Source organism: Ammospiza nelsoni, chromosome 6, assembly GCF_027579445.1.
Source record: "Ammospiza nelsoni isolate bAmmNel1 chromosome 6, bAmmNel1.pri, whole genome shotgun sequence".
NCBI classification, from domain to species: domain Eukaryota; kingdom Metazoa; phylum Chordata; class Aves; order Passeriformes; family Passerellidae; genus Ammospiza; species Ammospiza nelsoni.
This window is the reverse complement of record NC_080638.1, coordinates 48152888-48165585: the sequence shown is the minus strand read 5'-3', so window position 1 is coordinate 48165585 and position 12698 is coordinate 48152888. Positions and strand designations below refer to the sequence as shown.

Below are 12698 nucleotides of genomic sequence, written 5' to 3'. Positions count from 1 at the left end.
GGTCAGAAGGTATTTTGATAAAGTTAAGACTGTGAAATGAAGTTAGTTCTTTCAAAGCATATTGAAGAAAATGCAAAATATTCTCTCATAAAATGAGGAAAAAGAAAGAAATGGGGATACTGTGCTCAGGAGAGTGAGACAAATTAGGGAGTGTCTAAAAATAATTCCAAACTCCAATTAAATATTTTACTTCAGTTTCTGCTGAGGACAGCTAGAATGTATACTGAATGGTAGGTGGGATGGCTAATTGGAGACAGGGCTTGGAAATGGAAAATTGGTTTTCTGCATGAAGAACAGACTGAAAAGAGGGGGCTGTGTTCAATCTAAGAACCTGGACAAATTTTTCCTTTTCATACACCAGAGAATTCTGAAAGAATCTGTACATTAAATTGGAGACCAATAGCGAAGATTCTTATTGGAACTAATGCCAGAGGGAATAGCAAAACCAGCCTTACATTTAAGAAGGAAAGGAGGAAGTAAGATGATGATCCCAGGCAGCTCTTGGTTGTTCTGATTTCATCAAACTTCAGTGGAATGCAGTACCTTAAAAGAAATTTTTGAAGAAAATTATTTACCGTAATTTTTAAAATAATTAAAAACTAATGGTGTCCATATCCAGTGGTAGATTCTCTTGCATTTGAGAGCTGCCTTCTAAAAACTGACATCCTTTAAAAACAAACAAAAAAAACGTTAGGCATGTATTGTCTACTATAACTATTTGCTGTAATAAATACTGCAATAAATTTACCTTTAAAAAAAAGATAAAAAAGAAACAAAATCAAAATGCTGACATAAAGTACGTTTTAAGATGCAACTTACCCTTTCCTGTCACTTTTTCCCTTTTGTATTAATCATCACTCACTTGTTTAATGGGAGAGGAAATTTATTCTTGGAGTAAATAATCATGTTGAAAAAATTCCATTAATGATTCTTGCCTATCTGATATCTAAGGAAAGATGACAGAGAATGCCCTGTTTTTAAGAGTTTGGTCATAGACAATAAATTGGAAATATTTAGAATGCTATTATTTGAGGTTTGTTAAGGTTTCTGTTTGGCTTTCCCACCCCCATATATAGCTGCTAGAGCTATGTGCTTTTCTAACTTTGTCAATCCCAATTTTTAATTCATATGGACTGATATTAGCACAGTAAGATTTCTGCCTCCAAATTCCTTATGCAGACTAAATCTAAATCCAAATTGCAGAGCGAAGATATCATTAGGCATATATTGTGCAAAACTACAATGAAATTTATTCAAATCCTGAAATATTTTGTACCTCTGAGCCTTTTCCTTTGTAGTCTCATGATTATTCTTACACAGACAGTAAAAAAAAAGTGCTTTAATAAAGTGGTGTCATTTATATCAGCACTTAAAATGATTAATTTAAAAATTATGGATGCAAGTGTAAAGTTTTGATGACTTTAGGAGTCCACAGAAACCATCCAGTGTGCCATAAACAATAAGAATTGTGCTCCTTTTTCTCTGTAAGAATCAGCTGCTGTGATGCAGTGCCTTAAGTGCTTGCATTTGTATAGAAATAAGAAAGAAGCAAAGAACATTTCATAGTTTTCACTCATTGTCTTTCAGCAAGTGTGTATTTTAGACTATTCTAATGACCTGCTGAATTGTTACTTAGAATGTGATGTATTACTATGAATATAAATATTTATATATAATTATGTTTAAGTATACTTACATGTATGCTTATATATACTTATGATATATTACTATGAATTTGTATTAATGGGAAGGGCAGTAGTAAAAGGGAAGTTTTAGCACCTAATTATATTTTTCTATCTCACTAATTGAGTGCAAATTTGGTATAAATTGCTGGTGAAATCTCTTAGTCATCATAAAGGCTGATAACCATTCTTTAAATTTTTATTTTATTTCTCTTAAGCTGTCAAGTCAGTCTAACAAAGTCTGTGTCTGTGTATGTAGTTTTTCTATCACTTAATGTATTTTCAATGAATTTGGGAGGTGGGTATTTGGTGATTGTGTGTGTTTCATTATGGGGCATATATTGCTGGCTGAATACTTCTGCCTGGGGCGTAGATCAGATGTGCATGAGAATGAACATTATGAGAATGTTCATTATGAGAATTAACATTAAAATGTTGCTCTTTGAGAAGTTAAAAAAGCTTTACTGAAGTACAGTTTTCAGGTGAGAGTATTGCAATTAGCTTATGTGCTCTCTTCTTGCTGCCACTCAAATAAATAGCTTTTGCAGTGTTGTCTTTTAAGTAGATTTCTTGTGGTGCTATCAGAGATTCTGGTGTTGGATATATTATGAGTCATTTGATTAAAATAGTACTACTTAAGATTTATTCTCATTAAAAATGCTGAGAATCGTCATCATTCTGTCAGTCCTTGTCAGATTCCTGAAGAAACAATTTGTACCATGGCAAAGTTCTTTATGGCAATAAAAGTATAGTTTCTAGAGATTCTTACAGTTACTACACTAACCAGATTATTTTCTCTGATACTGCATGAAAAGCTGTAGCAGGTACTGCATTCTCTCACCTAAGATGTGTTATTATATGTTTTTATAAAATGTGATTAAAGATACAGGTAACTGAGTGTTAGAGTCATGAGCCTTTTGAGATAAAATTCCTGTTCCCTGGTGATGAGTAGCTGATGACCATTCAGTCTGGCTTACGTACGCTTGAGATCTCGTAACTGCAAAGTTGGAGAATGCAATGCAAAATCATGAGACTGTCCTGCATATCTCACAAAATAGAAAGATGTCACCTATTCTGACTCTATTTGCCATTCTTGAGAGATGTGTTATGAAAACTTATTTTATGAAAGCTCTTTTTGCAGATAATTAGTTCTGTAAAGAAGGGAGGCATGATTCCTTAGGGTACAATGAGTCAGGTAAAGAACTCCTTAAAAAGAATTGTTCAGTATATGAGCAGAATCAGTTCTGTATACTCACTGAAGCAGAATTCAGATCTAGGAAAAAAGCTCACATGTCATTTGATAGTTAAAAACTCTAAATTACCCATCTGGAGAAAAATCCAGAAAGAATCTGGAGTTACACGTGATGCTTACTGGGAGCTCTGTATGCTATAGCTTTTTAAGGGCCACCTAAATTTGAGTGTCTCATGTCAGGACTGTATACACTTGTCCAGTGTATTTTCAGGTTTGAGATATTTGAGCATTCTCTTTGAGAAAGTAGTGTGAAGGTAATTACAAAGGTTGGACAAAACAATGAGCTGGTTAGTTTTTCTGTCTCATGATGGCTTAAGGAGAGGCTTACAGTGATGGTTTCCTTAGTGAGCTGGTAGCAACCTACACTTTGGGGTCTGCCTGAGCCAGAGATTCTCTTTAGAGTTTGGCAACACTTGCTGTGTTTTCCTCTCCCTCAGGGAGTTATGTAATCTTAAAATTCATCTGCATTTTTGACAGCTGCAGTATCATGTAACAGTAGTTCCACAGCTTTAACTGCATACTTGTTTGTGTGCTTTGCATAGTTTTTAATGCTGATACCTAATGATTTAATTTGTTGCCTTAGTTATTTTGTTTCTAAAAATAATGAAAATTTGTTCTTTACCAAGTTTTTGATTTTTTTCTTCTTTAATTCTCTGTAAGAATCTTCTCAAGTACTCTACTTTCTCAGGCTAAACAAAACATGGCAGTATGTTTAGTGCCATTCCTGTTTAGCAGAGTTGTTTTATACTTTCCTAATGCTTTATAATTTTTTTTTTCTGATGGGAGCAAGATAGTTGGGGACAGAAGAGAGAAGGTATGAAAACAGTGTGCTTCATTCAAGATAGGAGCACACAAAGATTTCTACCGCAGCATAAGGGATTTCTGGCTTTGTGTTGAAGGTGTGGGTACGCTTGTGTAATTTCTTCAGTACTTTCCTTGAAGTTTATAACATTCTCTTTGGGGTGGTCTTTGGTAACTTCAGCTGTTTTTCTCTCCTCAGTTCTAACACTATGTGCTATTATGGTATTTCACATGGATTGTGTGTTTACTATTTGAAATTTTTTCTGCCATTTTACTTTTTCATCTACTTGGCATTTTGATACTGTGGTAGAGTTTTTTAGCAGTCAGCTTCAATTTCTGTTGCATTGGATAATTTACTAAAACAAGCAAATTCTTTTCCTCACTTGTTCATATATGACTGAATCAGGCAGGATGAATTCTAGTGGTGACTTGCTTTCTCTGAAAAAGCTGAGTTTTAGCTTTTAGCTTTTTGTCTTCTAATAGCTCTCAATTTTTGAGAGGATTCCCCCCTTTGCACTCATAACCTTTTAGTGTTTTAAAGACCTTTTTTGTAAGAGAACTTGTTAAGTACCTTGATCAAAAGAAGTCAACGATTTCATAGTTCCTTTCTCCTGATTCTTTGAGCAATGACTATTGCCATCTACAAAAGTAACACTCATTCGTTCACAGAATGTCCTGTTGTGTCTACTGCAGAATCACAGGATGATTGGGGTTGGAAGGGACCACTGGAGGCCACCTGGTCCAGCCCCTTTGCTAAATCAGGTTAACCCATGTATGGAATTATGTGCAGGAGGGTTTTGAATGGCTCCAGAGTTGGAGAATCCACAGCCTTTCCAGGTAGCCCATTCCAGTGTTCTTTCACCCTCAAAGAAGTTTGTCCTCATATTCTTAAAGAACTTCATGTTTCCAGTTTGTGTGGGTTGCCTCTTACCCTGTTGCTGAGCACTACTGAAAGGAGTGTGGCCCCATCCTCCTGACACCTGTCCATAAGATATTTGTACACATAGATGAGATTCCCCTCTGTCTTCTCCAGGCTAAAGAGAAGAAATAGGCTTCTTCTTATTTCATGTAGGAAATACTCCAGTTCTGTAATCATCTTTGTATCTCATTCTTCATGGAAGTATGCCAGATTGTTCAAGCATGATTTCCCCTTGGTGCATCCATGTTTGCTATTCCTGATAACCTTCTTTTCCTCCACATGCATGCATAGATATTCCATCACCTTTCCAGGGATGAAGGTGAGGCTACTTGGCCACGGTTTCCTGGATCTTCTTTCTTGCCCTTTTTGAAGACTGGTGTGGTATTGGCTTTTCTTCAGTCCTCAGGAGCCTTTCCTGCTCTCCATGACCTTTCAAAGATGATGTAGAGTGGTCTAACACTAACATCTGCTAAATCCCTCAGCACTCATGGGTGAATCCCTCCAGGGCTCATGAATTTGTGGGTGTCAAGTTTGCCTAACCCTATCTTCAACCAAGGGAAAGCCCCCAGGGCCTGGGATTCCTGAGGGCCAGCCTTAGCAGTGAGTAAAAAGCAAAGGTGTTCAGTAACTCTGCTTTCTCTGTACCTTTTGTCACCAGGGCACCTACTTCATTGGGCAGTGGGCCCACATTTGCCCAAGTCTTCCTTTTGCTGCTGATATCCTTGAAGAAGCCCCTCTTGTCCTTGGTGTCCTTTGCCAGATTTAACTCCTAGTGGACCTTTGCTTTCCCTGACACATAGCTGCAATAGTCTGACAATATTCCTGTATTCTTCTAAGTAGCCTGACCCTTTTTCCACATTCTGTAAACTTCCTTATTCTGTCTGATTTTTGCCAGAAGTGCCCTGCCCATCCATTCAGGTCTCCAGCCCTTCTCTTTGCTTAATGTCTTATTCACAGGGATGTCCTGATCTTAAACGTAGAGGGAAATGCTGCTTGAATATTCAGCATCTCTCTTGGACCCACCCTACCTTCTAGAGACCTAACCGATGAGATTCCTCCAAGCAGGCCCTTGAAGATTGGTGCCAGAGTTATTTTTCCTGAAGTCCAGGGCTATAATCCTACTTACTGCCATGCTTCTTCCATGCAGAATCCTGAACTCCACCAGCTCGTGGACACTGCAGTCAAGGCTGCCTCTAGCTATTGCATCCCCAACCTGTCCATTTTTGTTTCTTAATACAGGGTCCAGCAACACATCTCTCCCTGTGGGCTTCCCACCACCTATGTCAAAATTACCAGTGCTCTGCAGGAACCTCCTGGGCTCCTGCATGCCAAGCTGTGATGCCTTTCCAGCAGCTGTAGTGGTGCTTATGAGAACTGTGGGCCTGTGATGGTGACAGCTGTGACAGCTGTCTGTGGAAGGCCTCATCTACCTCCTCTAACTAATCAGTTGGCCTGTAGTAAACACCCATAACAGTAACACCCATTTCAGCCTGTCCCTGAATTCTTATCCCCAAGTTCTTGGCTCCTCCTTCATCCACTCCTAGGCAAAGCTTGATACATTTTGGTTGCTTGATACATTTTGCTTACAAAAAGAGAGCTCCACCACCTTGCCTGTCTGGCCTCTTTCCTAAAAAGTCTGTAGCTATCCATGACAGTATTCCAGTTATGCAAGATTCCCCACCATATCTCTGTAATTGCAGTGAGATCATGGCCCAGAACTGCATGCTAATTCTAACCTTTACTGTTTCTACAGGTTTGCCTGGTAAAGAGAAAAAATTTATTTATGTAGAATTCCCAGGAGTTCTTTTAAGTCCATTATGAGAGCCTCAGAAAGCTCCTGTGTATGAAATACTCATGGGAAGAATTCATTGGCTATTCTATGGGTTTTTGTAACTTCAGTGTTATAGAACCAGTAATGAAAGTATATAAGTTGTGCAAATATGAGCAGACTATTTTAAGAACAAAAAATAGCATCTCTTACTTGGAAGTCTTGATAATTCTAGGTATGGATGTTTTAGGTTATTACAAAGGATGAAACCATCAGCTTTTAAAATTGTTTTTTAAAACTGAAGAAGTTCAATTGCTTTTCCCACTCTTGCAGTGTTCACTTATGAAGCTCATTTGTTTGAAATTTTGTTCGGAAGAGGTCAATCTGGAAGAGGAAAAGTGTTTTAGTAGAGTTTTAGCCTGAGTGATTACTGTCTGCCATAACAATGAGTATTTGAAAGTAATAATGGCATCAGCCAGATCTGTAGTACAAGTAGGTAACTTGTGGTTTTTGTCTCTCTTTTTCTTTCTTTTCTTTGTTTTTGGGATTTTTTTTCTCCCCAATTTTGAAGCCTATGGAAAAGTATTCCTAGTGAGGAAAGTAAGCGGCCATGATGCTGGGAAACTGTATGCCATGAAAGTATTGAAGAAAGCAACAATAGTTCAAAAAGCCAAAACAACTGAGCACACAAGGACAGAGCGACAAGTCCTGGAGCACATTAGGCAATCACCGTTCTTGGTCACCTTACATTATGCCTTCCAGACAGATACAAAGCTTCATCTCATTTTAGGTGAGTACTCTTCAGGATTCAAAGTTCTATAAAAAAAAAAAAAAGCCCTTTATCTCAATGTTTTGTAAGGTTTTTTTAATGTGGTCTAAAGTACAGTGTGTTTGGAGCTTGCATGAGAAAGCATAGGAAGTAAAATACTGTTTATCTTCAGCAGTGTCTGTGTTTGTGGTTTTCCTGTTTGAGCTCGAGTGTGCTACTTTGACTTGGAGGGGATAGTGGTTATCTGTGACTTACATGCAGCAAAAAACATTTAAGAGTATTCATCAATCACCTGGAAGCGTTTGCTTTTGGTAATGTTTTGCGATAATTAGATCTTTGAGTATTGAGATACCTGCATATTTCAATTTTTGGGTGCTAAGAGACAGTCCAAAATCACACATTTCTGTGCTGGAAGTGGAGCTTGTTCATAAGGTTTGGTACTAGTCTAATTTTAGAAATATTTTTGCCTTTCAGATTTGCTGCAAATGTTAGTGTTTGGTGTATGAGTTGTATTTGTAAGAAAATTGCCAGCAATTTTTTAAACCTTTTTGCATAGAGTATTTTAAAAGAATTGTAAAATGAAGGATTAATTTAGGGCTTGGTTTCATAATATTCTTCTTTAGTGAACTGTTTGAGGAAGTAAGTTCTTTTAATTGAAGTGCAAGTTTTGCATTCCTTTTTATCCACAACTTCAATTTTTTAACCTTTATTAACAGTCTGATTAACATCAAATTAGCAAAAATTTTTTTAACATTAAATGAATATACACCTCTAGCTGTCAATTCTTAGAAAGGTCTATGCACATATCTTAGTTTCATATACTACCATTAAATAATAAATATGTAGAGCTGAAATGGAATGTTCACTAAACTCCTTCTGAAAATGAGAGTTGAAAATTGTGTTATAGTTTCTTGTAAATTCCTCTGACTAGGATATTAAAGAAATAAATAAAAGATTGTCATAAATAAATAGTTAGAAATATATTGATAGCTTTGTGATTTCTTGAGAGTAACTGCTAAAAATTAAGGTTTTGAAATTTATATTGGATTTAAGGTTATTGACTAACAATTTGGAAAAAATTGAGAGATTAAATGAGAGAAAATGTGAACATTTATTATAAATATTATGGAACCATTCTTTAAGTCCAGGTAATTTTTGCTCAAATGCACCTTAGATCCCATAAGAAATATTAAAAAAAAGAGGGGAAACCCTAACAAAAAAACCCCCTGAAACCTGAGATAGATGTAGTTGCCTAAAAATAAATACATAGTAGGGAGGAAGTTTAGGTGGTAAACATAATTAGAATGCTATAAAAGCCTCTTGTATGAAAGAAAATTAAAAGCTTGGTGTTAGATTCTCATAAGAGTCAAAAAGGAGCAAGCCCAGTAGTTGTGAAGAACGCTGTGTAGCAGACAGTGCAGACAGGGCACGTGCCCATGTCCGCTGTATAGCAATGTTGAGGTGATGGTTGAAGCAAGAAGTTCATAACTAAGATATAATTATGGTCTTTTGTTTTGATTTTTTTTTTCTTTTTCATCCATTCTCAGCATATCTGTTTGGGCCAGAAAGGTCCTTTTTTTCCTTCATTTTTGGCAGAAAGTAGGAATGATTAGTTATACTTCTTTTAATGACATTCTGTAACACGGAAAATTTCTCCTCCTTAATGTGGTGTAAAGGTACTTTATTAATCAACTGAGCTTCACACCCTCCCTGACAGGAAAAAACCCAAACTGTTTGTTACAAGTTTTTTGTGTCTTATGTAAGTCTGTGTAAATCACTTTAATATCGTCTAGGAATTAAAATGTTTCAGAGGCTTCTGGATTTTGGGGGAAACCAGTATTGGTCCTATTTTTGTTCTTGGCTGAATTTAGTGTGTGAGCTAGCTGCCATTTTAGTTCTTAGAGGTCTTAGAATTGGAGCCTCAGTGCAATATTTAGTACAGTTCTTCATGCTGTCAGATTACATAACTATATGAATTTAGACCAAATCAAGTATAGACATGCAGCTGCATTTCTGCCAGATTCCCAGAAAACAGAGTTGGGAGTTGATTCCAATTTTTATGTTGGCTTTAAAGGAAACAAGTGCTGTATCCATGTGAGTACCATCAATTCTATACAAAACTTGTCACACAAGGTTAAACATCTAATCCTTTAAAAATAGCTAAATAATCTGAACTGTCAGGTGAAGTTTATCTGAAGTAACCAGGATTTTTTTTTCTGTTATGCCAGTGATGCATTTGATCATGCACCAATAATTTGAAGGCTGTTTGTTTCATTGGGCTGTGGTTAGTGTACAACTTGAATAGAATTTAGCTTGTTGTGCCACTCCTTGTGGCAGCTTTGGTTTGGATCTGTCACAGTCCTTAGAATAATTTAATGGCAATTTAATGCTTCTCTTGTACTAAGTTAGCAGATCTGGCTAGAAATATTTTAAAAACTTGTTTTCTGTTACCTTTTTCTGTGTTGAAGTTTTTTTAGAAGAAGGAAGCCATTCTAAAATGTAGGGTATTTATACTTCATTCAGTGTTTCTCATTTGCTTGCTGGTCTAGATAAATAATCCTTCTCATGTTGTTTGATTCCATTAATACTCCTTTTCAAAGAGGGAACTGGAGAACTGAAAAGTGGAGAGAGATCAGAATATGTATAATTTGTATATATGCTTTCTCCTTCCAACTATTAACTTAAAATAGAATTGGATGCCTTTTATGGATTTGTGTTTTATACCAACAAATCTACAGAAGCAACATTCAAGAAAATACTGAGAAAGATTTTGTGGGGCATATTTCCTGCTCTGTGTATGTAGACCTCAAATGCAATAATGGGGGCTGTGAGGTTGCAAATTATTGACTGTAATGTACACTGCTATCATAAACAGCTCTACATCTAAAATACGTTTCTGTTACAGTGGAGCTCTGTTGTAATAATTTTTTTTCCCGCTCCCTTACTGTGGGAAAATCCTTGTGTCATAGCCTGCAAAGAATGAAAGTGTGGTTTCCATGAGGGAGTGTATGTGGAAATAATCTGCAGTAAGTTTTGCCATCAAGGTTTCCCTTGTGAAGGGAAAATTTTGTAATTGTCCGTCAATAAATTGATTATTTCCCCTAATACCTGCTTTCTGAATTGCTTTTCTTTGTGTCAGTCTGCCTTGTTGCTCATCAGAGTATTTCATAAGAGTCTACAGGGGTTCTGTTTGTAGATATGATTTGTGCTTCTTTCTTTTCATATTCCTAAATAACTAAAAGACTGATTTTGTGGAAAAACTCATCTTTATAATTTAGGAATAGTTGAGGCTTATTTTATGGTTTTGATGCTTATTTAGAAGTGGGTCTTGTTATTCCTTCAGTTCTCTAAGAAAGAAATTGGATATTGTACAGCATGATGAAATACTAGTAAATTACAATTAAGGAAAAGCATCTGATAGTAGAATGTGTTACTAAATAGCTTACAAAGTACCTAATAATATTTCAATAAGAAAATGAAATTGTCAGAAAGTGAAATTATAAGGTTCTGTGCTCTATTTTTTAGACTATATAAATGGAGGAGAATTGTTTACTCATCTTTCACACAGAGAGAGATTCTCAGAAAATGAGGTGCAAATTTACATTGGAGAAATCGTTTTGGCACTTGAACATCTCCACAAGGTAAAATGGCTTTACTCTGGTGCTGCTTTTGAGGACTTACAGCTGTATTCTTTTGGTATCATATAAAGTTAATAAGGAGAGCTATTATTTTAGATAGTTTTAAAATGAAAGTAACTTTGTCTTGCAATGGGACATTAGTTGTATAATTAGAAATAACCCCCAATGAAGTGTCCCTCCTTGTGCACTAGATTAAGGCCACAATTTTTTGCCTGCAGGGTGAAGAGGAATGTTATTGACAAATTATTTGATCATTTCTAGTAATCCTTGTGAACCAATATATGTCACCAAAACTAATTTGTAGTGAACATGAACAAGTTTTGAGTTGAAATGTTTGGTTTTCCTTGTTTCTACACAACTGAGTCATAGAGTTCTAGCACAGCTGTAGACGTGAAAAGTGTTACAGTTCTCAGAAGGAATAAGCAGATTTGTAGACTATGACAAAGCATGCATGTATGTGTGGTCTATGTCTAGACTGTATAACAGAAGGATCAATTTTCTTAATGAAAGGAGAACTGAGTTTTGCACTCAACAGCAAGTATTTGTTTACTTTTAGATTCAAGGGCTATACAGTATGCCTTTGAAATTTTAAGACATTAATGCACAGTGTAATTTCTAAGATTTTAAATGTAATTTTAGTTATTTCTTCCAGGGCTTTAAAAATTGTCTTTTTTGAGGTTCAACTTTCATGTGTCAGATTACCTTAATAATGTGAATTTTGGGTTCTTTATATTTAAAAACATTTAGCAATATCTTCTTGATGTGGTGACACTATTTTGAAATATTTTTCTTATATTCTGTTTGCAGTTGGGGATTATATATCGGGATATAAAACTTGAGAATATTCTCCTTGATTCTGATGGCCATGTGGTGCTGACAGACTTTGGGCTAAGTAAGGAGTTTCTTACTGATGAGGTGAGTATTTGGCTCTCCAGTAAGTGTGGACAGAATTGAGCAAGATGACAAAGTCTTGTTGACATGCTAAGCACATTTAAAAAGGATGGAAATCCTGCATTCCAGACTCCTACATCATAGAACAAAATCTAGTTGTCTCTGTTACTAGGTTTTGAGTTTTCAATTTATTGGTTTTAGGCCTGCCAGTGTTGTCATAGGTCTTTGTTCTAGTTTCCCCTGAAAAGCTTTCATACTTTCTTCTGCTGCCCTTGACATGAAAAGGGAAAGACCTGCATAAGTCTGAAAAGTCACTTACATTTTCATTTTCAGATGCCTTTTAAAAAAAAAACCTTGACTGTGCTAATTCATTGGAATGACTAGGCAAATGGTATGCTATGACTCTTCCTTATGCTAATAATAATTAATGTATTATTATCTTGTCTTTTTCTCATCTCTTTGTGTCACTTTTAATAAGCTTAATTGCAAGCTTTTAGGATAAAAGCTTATTTCTTACTAAGTAAGTGCATTGTACCTAACAGCGATCTCTCGCTATTGATGTTAGCTGTTAATTATTTGTAAGGTGCAGTTCCAAATAGGCTTTTTAGATTTCAGAGAGTCAAAAGTGTGCAGGATTTTACTTCTGAGAATTTTTAAATGGATGATTTTTGGGTTTCACATTAGGTTTCACGGGTATTGGAATCTGGGACTGCAGATCTAAAAGTCTTTGTTAGAGGCAGCAGAAGGATTTTCTAAAAATAGATGGCTGGTAGTTTCCTCTAGAATATTTGCATTTCAAATGGAGTGTGGTAGGATTTGGGAGGGACCATTTTAAAAGATACTAAATTTTACTTTCTGAAGCAGGGAAGTAGTAGAGATAATGTCAGTATATTCCTTCTAAGTTACAGCACGAAACCAAGAGGAAGCTCAACTGGTGTGAGAAAGAGATTAGCAGCAGATTGGCACAGCAGAGAGTAA

The 12698-nt window shown here is 36.0% G+C and overlaps 1 protein-coding gene across 2 annotated transcripts in view; it reads left to right on the top strand.

Annotated features, from left to right (window-relative positions):
• RPS6KA5 (ribosomal protein S6 kinase A5) overlaps window positions 1-12698 on the top strand; it is a 66852-nt gene that overhangs the window by 14718 nt on the left and 39436 nt on the right. The window contains exons 3-5 of one of the 2 annotated variants that reach the window (XM_059474137.1): window positions 6994-7212; window positions 10717-10832; window positions 11637-11744. In XM_059474137.1, the coding sequence (XP_059330120.1) occupies window positions 6994-7212; window positions 10717-10832; window positions 11637-11744 (443 nt within the window). Of the gene's footprint in view, window positions 1-6993; window positions 7213-10716; window positions 10833-11636; window positions 11745-12698 lie in introns of those variants that run through there. The other variant, XM_059474138.1, reaches the window with a different exon arrangement.